Here is a 13,190-nt window from a genome sequence, read left to right as displayed (position 1 = left end):
TCTAAAATGTCAGATTTCCATTCACTTTCTTTCTCTGAGATTATTGTCATAGTACAAACACAGAGATAACTTTTCCCAGGCAGATAGCAATAAAAACTGAACAGGGGATCTAACCCTTCCTCACTCTTTTCAAGGCTAAAAAAATATATATATTTTTGTTGTAAATATGCATTTAAATCCCTTACCCCCTTCTACCAGCCCTTTAAACTGTTCTGACTGATTGGAGGCAGAGTTTCTGATCATTGACCACTGAAATTGGCAGTCACATGATCGGGAGCCCCTCTCATCAGTCCCGATCATAAACAGTGATGCTGCTCAGTCTGTATGCTGGCAGTGTGCTTTGAGCACAGAACATGGTGCAGCACATGAGCGTTAAGGCCCACCCTGTTGCTGCACATATACGTTAGGTGTTCAACAAGAGGTTAAATCCCCTTTTAAATATTTATTGCTATTTCTGTTGAGATTTACCCCGACATCCTGTCTTGTCAACCCCTGGGGCATTTCTGTTAGCCGAGGGTCCGAATCCCCTGTTCGCAGCTCACAGCACTTCCCAGGGTGTCACTTAGATGACATGAGGGCAGATCTGAGACACTGATAGCAATACAAACTGACACATCTAACCCTTTTCTGTTCAATCCAAACTGGAAAAAAACAAAAATTCTGCAGTTGAAGTGTGCAGTAATTTCTGTGCAGATGCTAAATGTATAAATAAATGCTTTGTGCAGACTGTGGAATACTATGGTTCTTGACTAATCCTTTCTCCCAGCTAAGTTATAACACGTGTCTTCCAGATTTGCATTGCAGGACTACATCATTGGTGCTTTCAGGAAGTTTGCCACGGATAATAACTGTCATGTGACTCTGGTCATTCACCCCCGGAAAGAAGATGATGACAAGGAATTGCAGACATCATCTATTTTTGGCTCAGCAAAAGTAGGTCGATCATCTGTTTGGAACCATAATATACAAGCGAATATGAAATACCAATTACTTAATACATAGGGGTAAAAATGCCAATCGTGCAGCCTGTGAATACAGAATTAAAAAGGACTGCTAGACACTTGTATTGATGCTTACAAACCGCACTCTATTAATCCTGAATGAATTGTTCATTTGTTCACACCTGTCCTAATTGTAGGTATGGTTGCTGTGAAGTGACTGTTTACCACTTTAGACTAAGAAGGCTTTGCAGAGGCTGATTACTATGTCATTCTACAGAATTACCAGGCAGGAAGGAAGCTGTATGTAGTAAAATGTCTCTCCATAGGAACAGGACTTCATCCCAGTTACACTAGATTAGCCAAATTATAGGGTGCATCTTTACTTGATGTTTCCTGAACAAAGCTGCACCATGTATATGTTGGTAGTAGTGTAAAGTATAACTAAACGTAAAACATATTTTTTTTTGTCTTGAACACAGCAAATATGGATTAGAACACCTATTAGGTTTTTACTGTGGTCTGTGTCCTTGTTAGGGGGAAACACCCTCTCTGTTTGTCCTGTTTACCATAATCATCGAAAATGAAAGTAAGGAAAACCCCAAATTTTATGTTGTTCCATGAAAATTACAGAGGGAAAAATTTCCATTGGGGAAAGCACTGGTGCTCTGGGGGACCCAAGGAATTCCCTTAACCACCTTCTAGTCGCCCGCCCGCAATGTACTGTGCACGGACTGCAGCTACAGGATCAGCAACGTACCCGTATGTCGCTGGTCTTTTGCCAACACGGGGCGCTTTGTCCAGCGGAATGCGTATCCTGGTAATTGGGACCCAGTGCTCATGTTATTGCTGTGCAATCACATGATCACGATGACAACAAAGCTTTTATTTTATCAATCTGATTCTTAAAAGCTTAACTTATGTTCCTGGAGCGCTGTGATTGGTTCACAGCTCTCACATGGCACATGGGGCTAATCACAGCACCCTGTACCATGTGACCAGCTGGAGCCAATCACAGATCACTATTATATTGAACTGTCAAGAACTTAACACATTCAGCTTTGCATTGCAGAGCAATAACCATTATTGTTCATGCAGTGCAAAGTGTAAAAAAAATCCGTGATCACCCCCCCAAAGTAGTAAAATGTTTACTACACACTAGTACAGCGGTTCTCAACCTGGGGGTCGCGACCCCTTTGGGGGTCGAATGACACTTTCCCAGGGGTCGTCTAAGACCATCGGAAAACACATATTTCCGATGGCCTTAGGAACCGAGACACCGCTCCTTGATCCGTCTGCAGGTGTGGGCGGGATGACATGCCGTTCCTGTCATTTGGACACACCCCCGGGATCAATCCTTCCTCGTCGGTGATTGGCCGCCGGAACTGTAGCTCAAGAGAGGCACACAGGCGGCCAATCACCGGCGAGGAGGTGGAGCTTGGAAAGGAGGAGCCAAGCGGCACCGCGAAGCACGAGCGAGTGAAGAGGAGGAAAGCGGCCGGAGAAGGAAGCCATCTGACCGGTAAGTGTTTGTACCATGGGAGAGGGAGGGAGCGAGCGAGCCAGCCCAGGCTGGAGCAGGGGTCAGCAAGGTAAGTATCATTGGTGTCAGTGGGAGGAATAGTGCCAAATCATTGGTGTCACTATTACCAACGATGGGGCACTATTCCTCCCCCCACTGACATCAACGATGGGGCACTATTCCTCCCCCCACTGACACCAACGATGGGGCACTATTCCTCCCACTGACACCAACGATGGGGCACTATTCCTCCCACTGACACCAACGATGGGGCACTATTCCTCCCACTGACACCAACGATGGGGCACTATTCCTCCCCCCACTGACATCAACGATGGGGCACTATTCCTCCCCCCACTGACACCAACGATGGGGCACTATTCCTCCCACTGACACCAACGATGGGGCACTATTCCTCCCACTGACACCAACGATGGGGCACTATTCCTCCCACTGACACCAACGATGGGGCACTATTCCTCCCACTGACACCAACGATGGGGCACTATTCCTCCCACTGACACCAACGATGGGGCACTATTCCTCCCACTGACACCAACGATGGGGCACTATTCCTCCCCCCACTGACATCAACGATGGGGCACTATTCCTCCCCCCACTGACACCAACGATGGGGCACTATTCCTCCCACTGACACCAACGATGGGGCACTATTCCTCCCACTGACACCAACGATGGGGCACTATTCCTCCCACTGACACCAACGATGGGGCACTATTCCTCCCACTGACACCAACGATGGGGCACTATTCCTCCCACTGACACCAACGATGGGGCACTATTCCTCCCACTGACACCAACGATGGGGCACTATTCCTCCCACTGACACCAACGATGGGGCACTATTCCTCCCACTGACACCAACGATGGGGCACTATTCCTCCCACTGACACCAACGATGGGGCACTATTCCTCCCACTGACACCAACGATGGGGCACTATTCCTCCCACTGACACCAACGATGGGGCACTATTCCTCCCACTGACACCAACGATGGGGCACTATTCCTCCCACTGACACCAACGATGGGGCACTATTCCTCCCACTGACACCAACGATGGGGCACTATTCCTCCCACTGACACCAACGATGGGGCACTATTCCTCCCACTGACACCAACGATGGGGCACTATTCCTCCCACTGACACCAACGATGGGGCACTATTCCTCCCACTGACACCAACGATGGGGCACTATTCCTCCCACTGACACCAATGTTGGGGCACTATTCCTCCCCCTGATGCCAACGATGGGGCACTATTCCTCCCACTGACACCAATGATGGGGGCACTATTCCTCCCACTGACACCAATGATGGGGCCGTATTCCCCCCACTGACACCAATGATGGGGCACTATTCCTCCCACTGACACCAGTGATGGGGCACTATTCCTCCCACTGACACCAATGATGGGGCACTTTTCCTCCCACTGACACCAGTGATGGGACACTATTCCTCCCACTGACACCAGTGATGGGGCACTATTCCTCCCACTGACACCAGTGATGGGGCACTATTCCTCCCACTGACACCAGTGATGGGGCACTATTCCCCCCACTGACACCAATGATGGGGCACTATTCCCCCCACTGACACCAATGATGGGGCACTATTCCCCCCACTGACACCAATGATGGGGCACTATTCCCCCCACTGACACCTATGATGGGGCACTATTCCTCCCATTGACACCAACGATGGGGCACTATTCCTCCCCCCACTGACACCAACGATGGGGCACTATTCCTCCCCCCACTGACACCAATGATGGGGCACTATTCCTCCCCCCACTGACACCAATGATGGGGCACTATTCCTCCCCCCACTGACACCAATGATGGGGCACTATTCCTCCCCCCACTGACACCAATGATGGGGCACTATTCCTCCCCCCACTGACACCAATGATGGGGCACTATTCCTCCCCCCACTGACACCAATGATGGGGCACTATTCCTCCCACTGACACCAATGATGGGGCACTATTCCTACCACTGGCACCAATGATGGGGCACTATTCCTACCACTGATACCAATGATGGGGCACTATTCCTCCCATTGACATCAGTGACGGGACACTATTCCTCCCACTGACACCAATGACGTGGCACTATTCCTCCCACTGACACCAATGACGTGGCACTATTCCTCCCACTGACACCAATGACGGGGCACTATTCCCCCCACTGACACCTATGATGGGGCACTATTCCTACCACTGACACCAATGATGGGGCACTATTCCTACCACTGACACCAATGATGGGGCACTATTCCTACCACTGATACCAATGATGGGGCACTATTCCTCCCATTGACATCAGTGATGGGGCACTATTCCTCCCACTGACACCAATGACGAGGCACTATTCCTCCCACTGACACCAATGACGTGGCACTATTCCTCCCACTGACACCAATGACGTGGCACTATTCCTCCCACTGACACCAGTGACGTGGCACTACTCCTCCCACTGCAAAATTACAGTTATGAAGTAGCAACGAAAATAATTTTATGGTTGGGGGTCACCACAACATGAGGAACTGTATTAAGGGGTCGCGGCATTAGAAAGGTTGAGAACCACTGCTCTAGTAAAAGCACTACATTTACACACATGTTCGATTAGCACATTTAACTCTTTGATCGCCCCTATTTACCCTTTGATCACCCCGTCACTCAGCCAGTGCCGTTAGTACAGTGTCAGTATATAGAATTTTTCACTGTATTACTGCCACTAGCGACATCAGATAGCGTCAGGGTCAGTTAGCGCCCCTCCCAGCCAGGATCAGCTAGCGTTAGATTGCCCGCACACTATCGCACTCACGCTATAGGTCGCTGATCACTGCCATTACTAGTATAGTGTTTGTACAGATCAATATATTGATCACGAACAGAACTATACTATTGTCTCCTTTGTATAGTGTCTCCAAAAACACCGCTGTTTGTCACGGAAGATTTGTATGACTTTATTGTGGGCCAAAGCAATTTATATGCACAACAATACATCGCCGCCCGCTCAAATTCAGCTCTTGCAAGACAATTCGCATGGAAACCTATCACTGCTTCCGAATTTAAAACTTTTTTGGGCCTAACCCTCAACATGGACATTACAAAAAAGAATGAATTGCGGTCATATTGGTCCACAGACCCGATTCATCATATGCCCATGTTCTCTGCTGTTACATATATGCCCAACATGGACCAGCAACGTACTGGTATGTCCCTGGACTTTGAGTGGTTATACCGGGATGATTCCTGCAGCTACAGGCATCATCCTGGTATTGTTTTTTTCAGCTGGCAATTGGCTTTCATGTAAAAACAATCCTAGCCGCTGGATCACTTTTTACAAGCAGCGGGAAGGCACTCCCCCACACCTCCCGCCACCTTCCAAGGTTATCATGGGCTCTCCTGTCCCACAGGGGAACCCAAAAATGCAGCTGGCTGACAATAGAGCTAATCGGAGACTAAAATGCCTCCAAACATCTCTATGGTTTAAGACACCAAAAGCTACGAGCATTTCATCATTTCCGTTTCGCCATTTTAAAATTGAGAAAGCATCTGATCACACCGATCTTGGTGTGATCAGATGCTTTAAGGGCAGAGGAGAGATCTAGAGTCTGAAAGACCCCAGATTTCTCAGAAAAGAGTATCTGTCACTGCCTATTGCTATCACAGGGGATATCTACATTCCAATGACACAGCAGATCACCGGTAAATGCATTTGCTGGTTATCGGCTGCACTTTCCTCAAGCTGTCACAGAGTGAGGAAACTACTGCCGATTACCGGCAATTGTCAGAGGACAGATCAGCACCGATCATCAGGGCACTGATGATCAGCGCCATCCACGAGTGCCGCCCACCTGTGCCCAGTAGTGCCGCCCACCTGTTCCCATCAGTGCCACCCACCTGTGCCCATCAGTGCCTAGTTGTACCACCCACCTGTGCCCAGTAGTGCCACCCATCAGTGCCGCCCTGCAGTGCCACCCATCAGTGTCCAGCAGTCAGTGCCCATCGTTGTTGCATATCAGTGCAGCATCATCAGAGCTGCCTATCCGTGCCTACAAGTGCTGCCTATTCGTGCCACCTTATCAGTGCTGCCTATCCGTGCCACCTCATCAGTGCTGCCTATCAGTGCAGCCTCATCAACGCACATCAGTGAAGGAGAAAAATTACCTGTTTGCAAAATTTTATAATAGAATCAAAGAAAAACTAGTTTTTTTTTTCAAATTGTTTGCTTTTTTTTTGTTTATAGCGCCAAAAATAAAACACCCAGTTGCAAGTACATACCACCAAAAGAAAGCTCTATTTGTGTGAGAAAAATGATAAGTTTCATATGGGTAGAGTGTTGCATGACCGCACAATTGTCATTTAAAGTGTGACAGCGCTGAAAGCTGAAAATTGGCCTGGACAGGAAGGGGGTATAAGTGCCCTGTAAAGAAGTCACATTGTCAGAGCAAGCCACATTAAAAGAATAGAAACACCTAAACATAGCCAACTCCAAAGTGCAAATTTGTAAACTCTGATCTCTCACAGAGCTTATTATTATGTTAGTAAGTTTTAATAATCACATTTTAAAATGAAAAATAGTTATTTAATTTAATGGCATCATTTTGCACCGTGCACGATTATGAAGCATTTACAGCTCTGTGATTCATTGTAGAATCTGCATGTTTATTGCAATGTTTCCTGCGTTTAGCTGTGTGCCATTCACGTGAGTTAATTATTCTGTAGTGTGCTGTTATGTGAATCGGTAATCTGAGAATGTTTTCTATTCTTTCCATGTGTCAGCCACTCAATTAAAAACTAAACTTCAGGCAGACAACATACATTAAAAGGCAGTCGGACAGGGTTGTACACATGCAGTGGCATAAATGATACTCCTTGTTACCTTCAGAGGGCAATACCACTGCTAACCGCAACCTATGCAAGTGAGTGGGGCCACACTACATCACACAATGAATGAAAAGCACTGTATGAATGGAGAATGAAAGATCCACCTCCTCCATTTATACAGTGTTTCTCATTGTTGGAAGCAATAGTGCAGCTTCTATAAATTGAGGAGGGGGGGACAAAAGGGTGGGCACAATTGGCACCTTTGATGAGTGCATATGATAGGTCCAGCAGTTGTATTAACCCCTGCAGAACCAGATTACCTCTGGGGTAGGTGGAGTCAGAGTCTGGAAGATTTCATCTGACAGCAACCAATAGTACTTGAGACACTTCCTATTGAATGTAACTATCTTTTGTGCTGTTTTTGTTTTTTTTGCTGAAGTTTAAAGCTTAACTCCACATTTATTGTTTCATTAATAAGTTCATTTGGGCCAGCTATTTACTGCAGTAGCTGTTGCACTAGCTGTATGTGCTATATTAAATGTATGTAGCATTGCAGGATGGGGACTTCCTGTCCCATTCCTGGAACAAAATATTGTCAAGCTGAGCACTGCTCAGCCATTCACTGGAAACTTTGTATTCTATGAATGAATGCAAAGCTTCTTCTGATTGGCTGAAGTGAAGAGGTGGACAGATGACATCATTAAATTTGCCTCAGCCAGAATACAAAGCTTCCCTTGAATGTCTTAGTATTGCTCAGCCCAACTCAATTTTGTTCAGGAGGGGGATGGGAAGTCTGTCTCACTGCCGAAAGACAGTGTTGTATACCGCTTGTAGCTGAGGCTAAATACAGTGCGTACGACAAACGCAGTTGTTAAGTACCTGCCATCCGCTCACAGTAAATATACAGCAACCGGGCAGCAGGTACAGGCACAGTCACATACATGTAAGTGCCTTCTTCTGAGTTTGGGATGCACATGCGTGCGCCCACTGCTGACCTGTGCTGTGTTCAATCACACACAGAGTTTCGCAGCAAATTTCAGCCAGTGATTTTGGCTGAAACTTGCTGATTGGCTGTATCCAATCAAACACAGAGTTCTTTGGTTACAAAAACAAAGAACTCTGTTTACAGGGAACGGTGATCTGGCTGTTCTCCCTGAAAAGCAGGGAGAAAAAACAGCCAGTTCAGAAAATAAAAGCAGCACAAATTACACATTGCTAGGCACACAGTTAACCAGTGTCAGTAGTACAGTGTCATTGTTCAGTATTATGACTGATTACTGTATTAGTGTCACTAGCAACGTCAGTGTCAGTTAGTGACCCTCCCAGCCACTGCCGTTACCAGTATGCTGCGTAAATTACACTATATATACCATAGTTTGTAGATGCTATAAATTTAGCACAAACGAATATACACTTTTTATACACTTTTTTTTTTTTTACCAAAGACGTGTAGCAAAATACATATTGGCCTAAATTTATGAAGAAATGTTATTTATTTATTTTAAGATAGTTTTTATAACAGTAGAAAATATAGGTTTTTTTTCAAAATGTTTGGACTTTTTCGTTTATATAATAAAATGTAAAAAAAAAGTGGTAATCAAATACCACCAAAAGAAAGCTCTATTTGTGTGAAAAAAATTATATAGAATTGTGTACAGTGTTGCATGACCGCGCTATTGTCAATTAACCCCTTCGCGCCTAAGGGTAAAACAGATCTTATCACCTAAGCACAATTTTGCAACTTTGACATGTGTTAGCAAAACCGTACGTATCATCACAACTACTTTGTGCACTCAGGTGGATTATACCTTGTTTTTTTTTCAAGACAAATTGGGTTTTCATTTGGTGGTAAATGGTACTGGATATCCTGATTTTTTTATTATTATTATTATCAAAATAGTAAAAACAAAAAAAAAACCTTTTTTTTTAAATTTAGCTGTACTACCATAACCTACCACCAAAGTGCAACCCAAAATAACTTCTCCTGCTCCTGGTGATCACAACGATGCCACATATGTGTATATTAGTTGTTGTTTGTACCCGTAGTACTGCCCAGAAACAATAGTGTGTGTGTTTTTTTGTTTCTTGTTTTCTCTTGTCCTGCCGCTAACTGACACTAATTTTAAAAGTTAAAAATACTGACCTTGACCCAAACACTTATCTTAGCACTGACCTAGATCAAACCTTGATCTAGGTTTTTTTTTAAATTTTTTAAATATTTTTATTTATTTATTATGCACACACTTTTTTTTTTTCTCTGAAAGTACAGAGAGAGATACAATGCATCTCTCTCCTCCATTCAGAGAGAAAACACGGGAGCGGACTTCAAAGTGACTGATCACTGTAATGACCAATCAGAGGCTATCACAGCGATCAGGTGGCCCGGAATTGTGAGTTCCTTGTCCCGATTGTTAGAACGGGACCCAGGGCTTTCAGTGAGAACCCAATCTCTGTGCTGGGAGTGTGCCGCGCTTCCAGCACAAATACAGGTACGCAAAAAAGCAGCCCCACAGAAAAAAGCCCAGTCCAGTGTGGCCACTAGTTCAAAATAATAGCAGTCAGACATCACTAACCTGATCAATCACTGTTTTTGGTAGAAATTATATTTCTACATGGCAAATAATTTACTAGCAGGTGTAGTAGAGTAATAGAAATCCAACAGACATGACATGCATGCTGCTGATTCTGTGTAATTGAATCACTAATTGAAAGGGGCATGTTCAAAATAATAGCAGTGTGGAGTTCTATTAGTGAGGTTATTCATTCTTTGAAAAACAGGTGGCAATTATTGCCCTTATTTAAGGAAGGAAGGCAGCAAATGTTGTACAAGCTGGTTACAGTGCATTTCTCTCTGAAATTCTGAGGAAAATGGGTCGTTCCAGACATTGTTTAGAAGAACAGCGTACCTTGATTAAAAAGTTGATTGGAGAGGGGAAAACATGTAAAGAAGTGCAGAAAATGATAGGCTGCTCAGCTAAAATGATCGCAAATGCTTTAAAATGGCAACCAAAACCTGAAAGACGTGGAAGAAAGCAAAAAACTACCATTGGAATGGATAGAAGAATAGCCAAAATGGCAAGGACTCAGCCAACAATCAGCTCCAGGAAGATCAAAGAAGGTCTAAAGTTACCTGTGAGTACTGTTACAATTAGAAGACGCCTATGTGAAGCCAAGCTATCTGCAAGAAGCCCCCGCAAAGTCCCACTGTTGAAAAAAAAGACGTGCTGAAGAGGTTACAATTTGCCAAAGAGCACATTGACTGGCCTAAAGAGAAATGGTGCAACATTTTGTGGACTGATGAAAGTAAGATTGTCTTTTTGGGTCAAGTGGCCGGAGACAGTTTGTCAGACGACCCCCAAACACTGAATTCAAGCCACAGTACACTGTGAAGACAGTGAAGCATGGTGGTGCAAGCATCATGATATGGGGATGTTTCTCATACTACGGCGTTGGGCCTATTTATCGCATACCAGGGATCATGGGTCAGTTTGAATACATCAGAATACTTGAAGAGGTCATGCTGCCTAATGCTGAAGAGGAAATGCCCTTGAAATGGGTGTTCCAACAAGACAACGACCCCAAACATACCAGTAAACGTACAACATCCTGGTTCCAGACCAACAAGATTGACGTTATGGAGTGGCCAGCCCAATCCCCGGATCTTAATCCAATAGAAAACTTGTGGGGTGACATCAAAAATGCAGTTTCTGAGGCAAAACCAAGAAATAGAGAAGAACTGTGGAATGTAGTCTATCATCCTGGGCTGGAATACCTGTTCACAGGTGCCAGAAGTTGGTTGATTCCATGTAACACAGATGTACAGCAGTTCTCAGAAACAGTGCTTATACAACTAAATATTCATTAAGTGATTCAAAGGAAAGAAAAATCTTCAAACATTTTTCAGTTTATATAGTGAATGTTTGAGTTTGTAAAGAAGAATACAAATACTGCTATTTTTTTGAACAGTCTAATATTCACTTTTCTTCAATTTTTTTAGAGGAACAACACAAATTTGATATATTTTTCTTCATGTTTTGATTTGGAATAGAATGTGTAGTGTTCCCAATGCATTGTGTGTATGGAAATAAAAGCTATTAGAAGGATTTTGAGCTTTAGTCATTTTTTTCAACACACTGCTATTATTTTGAACACAACTGTAAATGGTCGGCATGAAGGGGTTAAAATAGCACAGTGCTGATTAGCAAAAAATGCCCTGGCCATGAAGTAGGTAAAACCTTCCGGAGGTCAAGTGGTAATGCAATAAATAGTTTGCAAACTGCATATACTATTTTCTGGAAAAGGTGAACTTGGGGTTTAAGGGCTCCTTAAGAAGCAGGACACTGACACATAGGGCGAGATTTACTAAAACTGGTGCACTTAGAATCTGGTGCAGTTGTGCACAGCAATCAATTTGCTTCTAAGTTTTATTGTCCAAGCTTAATTGAACAAGCTGAAGTTAGAAGCTGATTGGTTACTATGCACAACTGCACCAGATTCTGTGTGCACCAGTATTAGTAAATCTTCCCAAAACTGTAATATGGATGTAGTTGGCTACAGATTTTATTGACATTAGACTCTGCTCGTGAAGCTTTAACACTAGGATAAGGATCCTAGTGTTCACATGACTGTCATTTTCAAATCTTCTGTTGGCTCTAACCTAAAAATAAAAGTCCTTATCTTTAGCTAGCTTTGTGAATTGAGCCTATTGAGTTTGCCACAAGAGTGAGACTATACTTTTAAAAAATGTTCTCTTTTTTTTTTTCTCCCTGGTTCCAGGCGAGTCAAGAGGCTGATAATATTTTAATCCTCCAGGACCGAAAGGTGGCAAGTGGTCCAGGCAAAAGACATCTGCAAGTGGCTAAAAACCGATTTGATGGGGACGTGGGAGTTTTCTCTCTGGAATTCAACAAGTCCACACTGACATTTTCTTCCAAAGGCAGAGGAAAAGTGAAGAGAGTAAATAGGGAAAATGAGCCTTCTGCCAGCTCCTCGTGTGAGAAGCCCACAAAAAAGAAACCTGAAAAATAACTTTGTACTGGCCACAAATTATGAGTTTAAATTGCAACACATTTACTGATTTACCGGCTTGTCTGGGATATGATAGGATGTACTTCATCCACATCACAGAATGGTTCTGACTGTAACTACTGCACACAATTGGGGCTGATTTATACCAGCTGGATCAAAGGCCAAGGGGTGGCATGATCTGTAGCAGCCCGTCAGACTTCAGCATTCATTGTGAAGCTATTTTGATACGTTTTATGTATGTCAAGCTTCAAGGTAACTGGATTTTGTTTTTTAGGAACCACAACATTTCTGAGGGCCTTGTGTGCCCAGTGATATCACCATGTCAGTTTTAAGCTTAATGGTTTTCTCTCATTTCACCTGTTTGTTATTTTTTTTAAAGTGTTGTGTACTAGCAAGTCTAGGCACATGACTTGTATATTTGATGCTAAAGTAGAATTGAAGTATTTTTTTTTCCATAGTTTTGAATAGAATGAGGAAGGGTTGGAGTTCCAGTTTACGACAATCTTTTAGGACATTAAAACTTTGAAGTTCAGAGTGTCCATGGGAAGAACTACCTCTAAATGTGTCTGTATGGTCCATGTTGATTTGGAAGATAGATTGGCCCAGGCCACACAGCGTGAAAAAGTTCCTTTCTCAGGCTTCTTTCTGATATACAGTACATTTGTTACTACATCACTATAGGTACATTATAATATATTATATAAACTTGCCATTAAAAGAAATCACTTTGTTATTCATTGTTATTTATTTCTTCATGTATTTTTTTGGTTGACAACCCACTGGTGGGCTGAACAATCAATGCAGAAGCTGAATTAGAGGAACAAAATATATATACAACCCCAATT

General features: G+C 43.8%; 1 protein-coding gene across 3 annotated transcripts in view; it reads left to right on the top strand.

The window, feature by feature from the left end:
* The window catches only part of TWNK (twinkle mtDNA helicase), a 44,916-nt gene that overhangs the window by 29,714 nt on the left and 2,012 nt on the right, over nt 1-13,190 (top strand). For 2 of the 3 annotated variants that reach the window (XR_016313582.1, XR_016313581.1), the window contains exons 5-6: nt 792-933; nt 12,094-12,597. Coding sequence is in view for 1 of the 3 variants with exons in the window: in XM_089683292.1 (XP_089539418.1) it covers nt 792-933; nt 12,094-12,345 (394 nt within the window). In the remaining 2 variants the exon portion in view is untranslated. Of the gene's footprint in view, nt 1-791; nt 934-12,093; nt 13,079-13,190 lie in introns of those variants that run through there. The other variant, XM_089683292.1, reaches the window with a different exon arrangement.

Source organism: Staurois parvus, unplaced genomic scaffold, assembly GCF_062004578.1.
Source record: "Staurois parvus isolate SC_StPar_1 unplaced genomic scaffold, SC_StPar_1.0 ptg000303l, whole genome shotgun sequence".
NCBI classification, from domain to species: domain Eukaryota; kingdom Metazoa; phylum Chordata; class Amphibia; order Anura; family Ranidae; genus Staurois; species Staurois parvus.
Note: the sequence above shows the minus strand (reverse complement) of the source record. Positions and strands in the feature narration are given on the sequence as shown.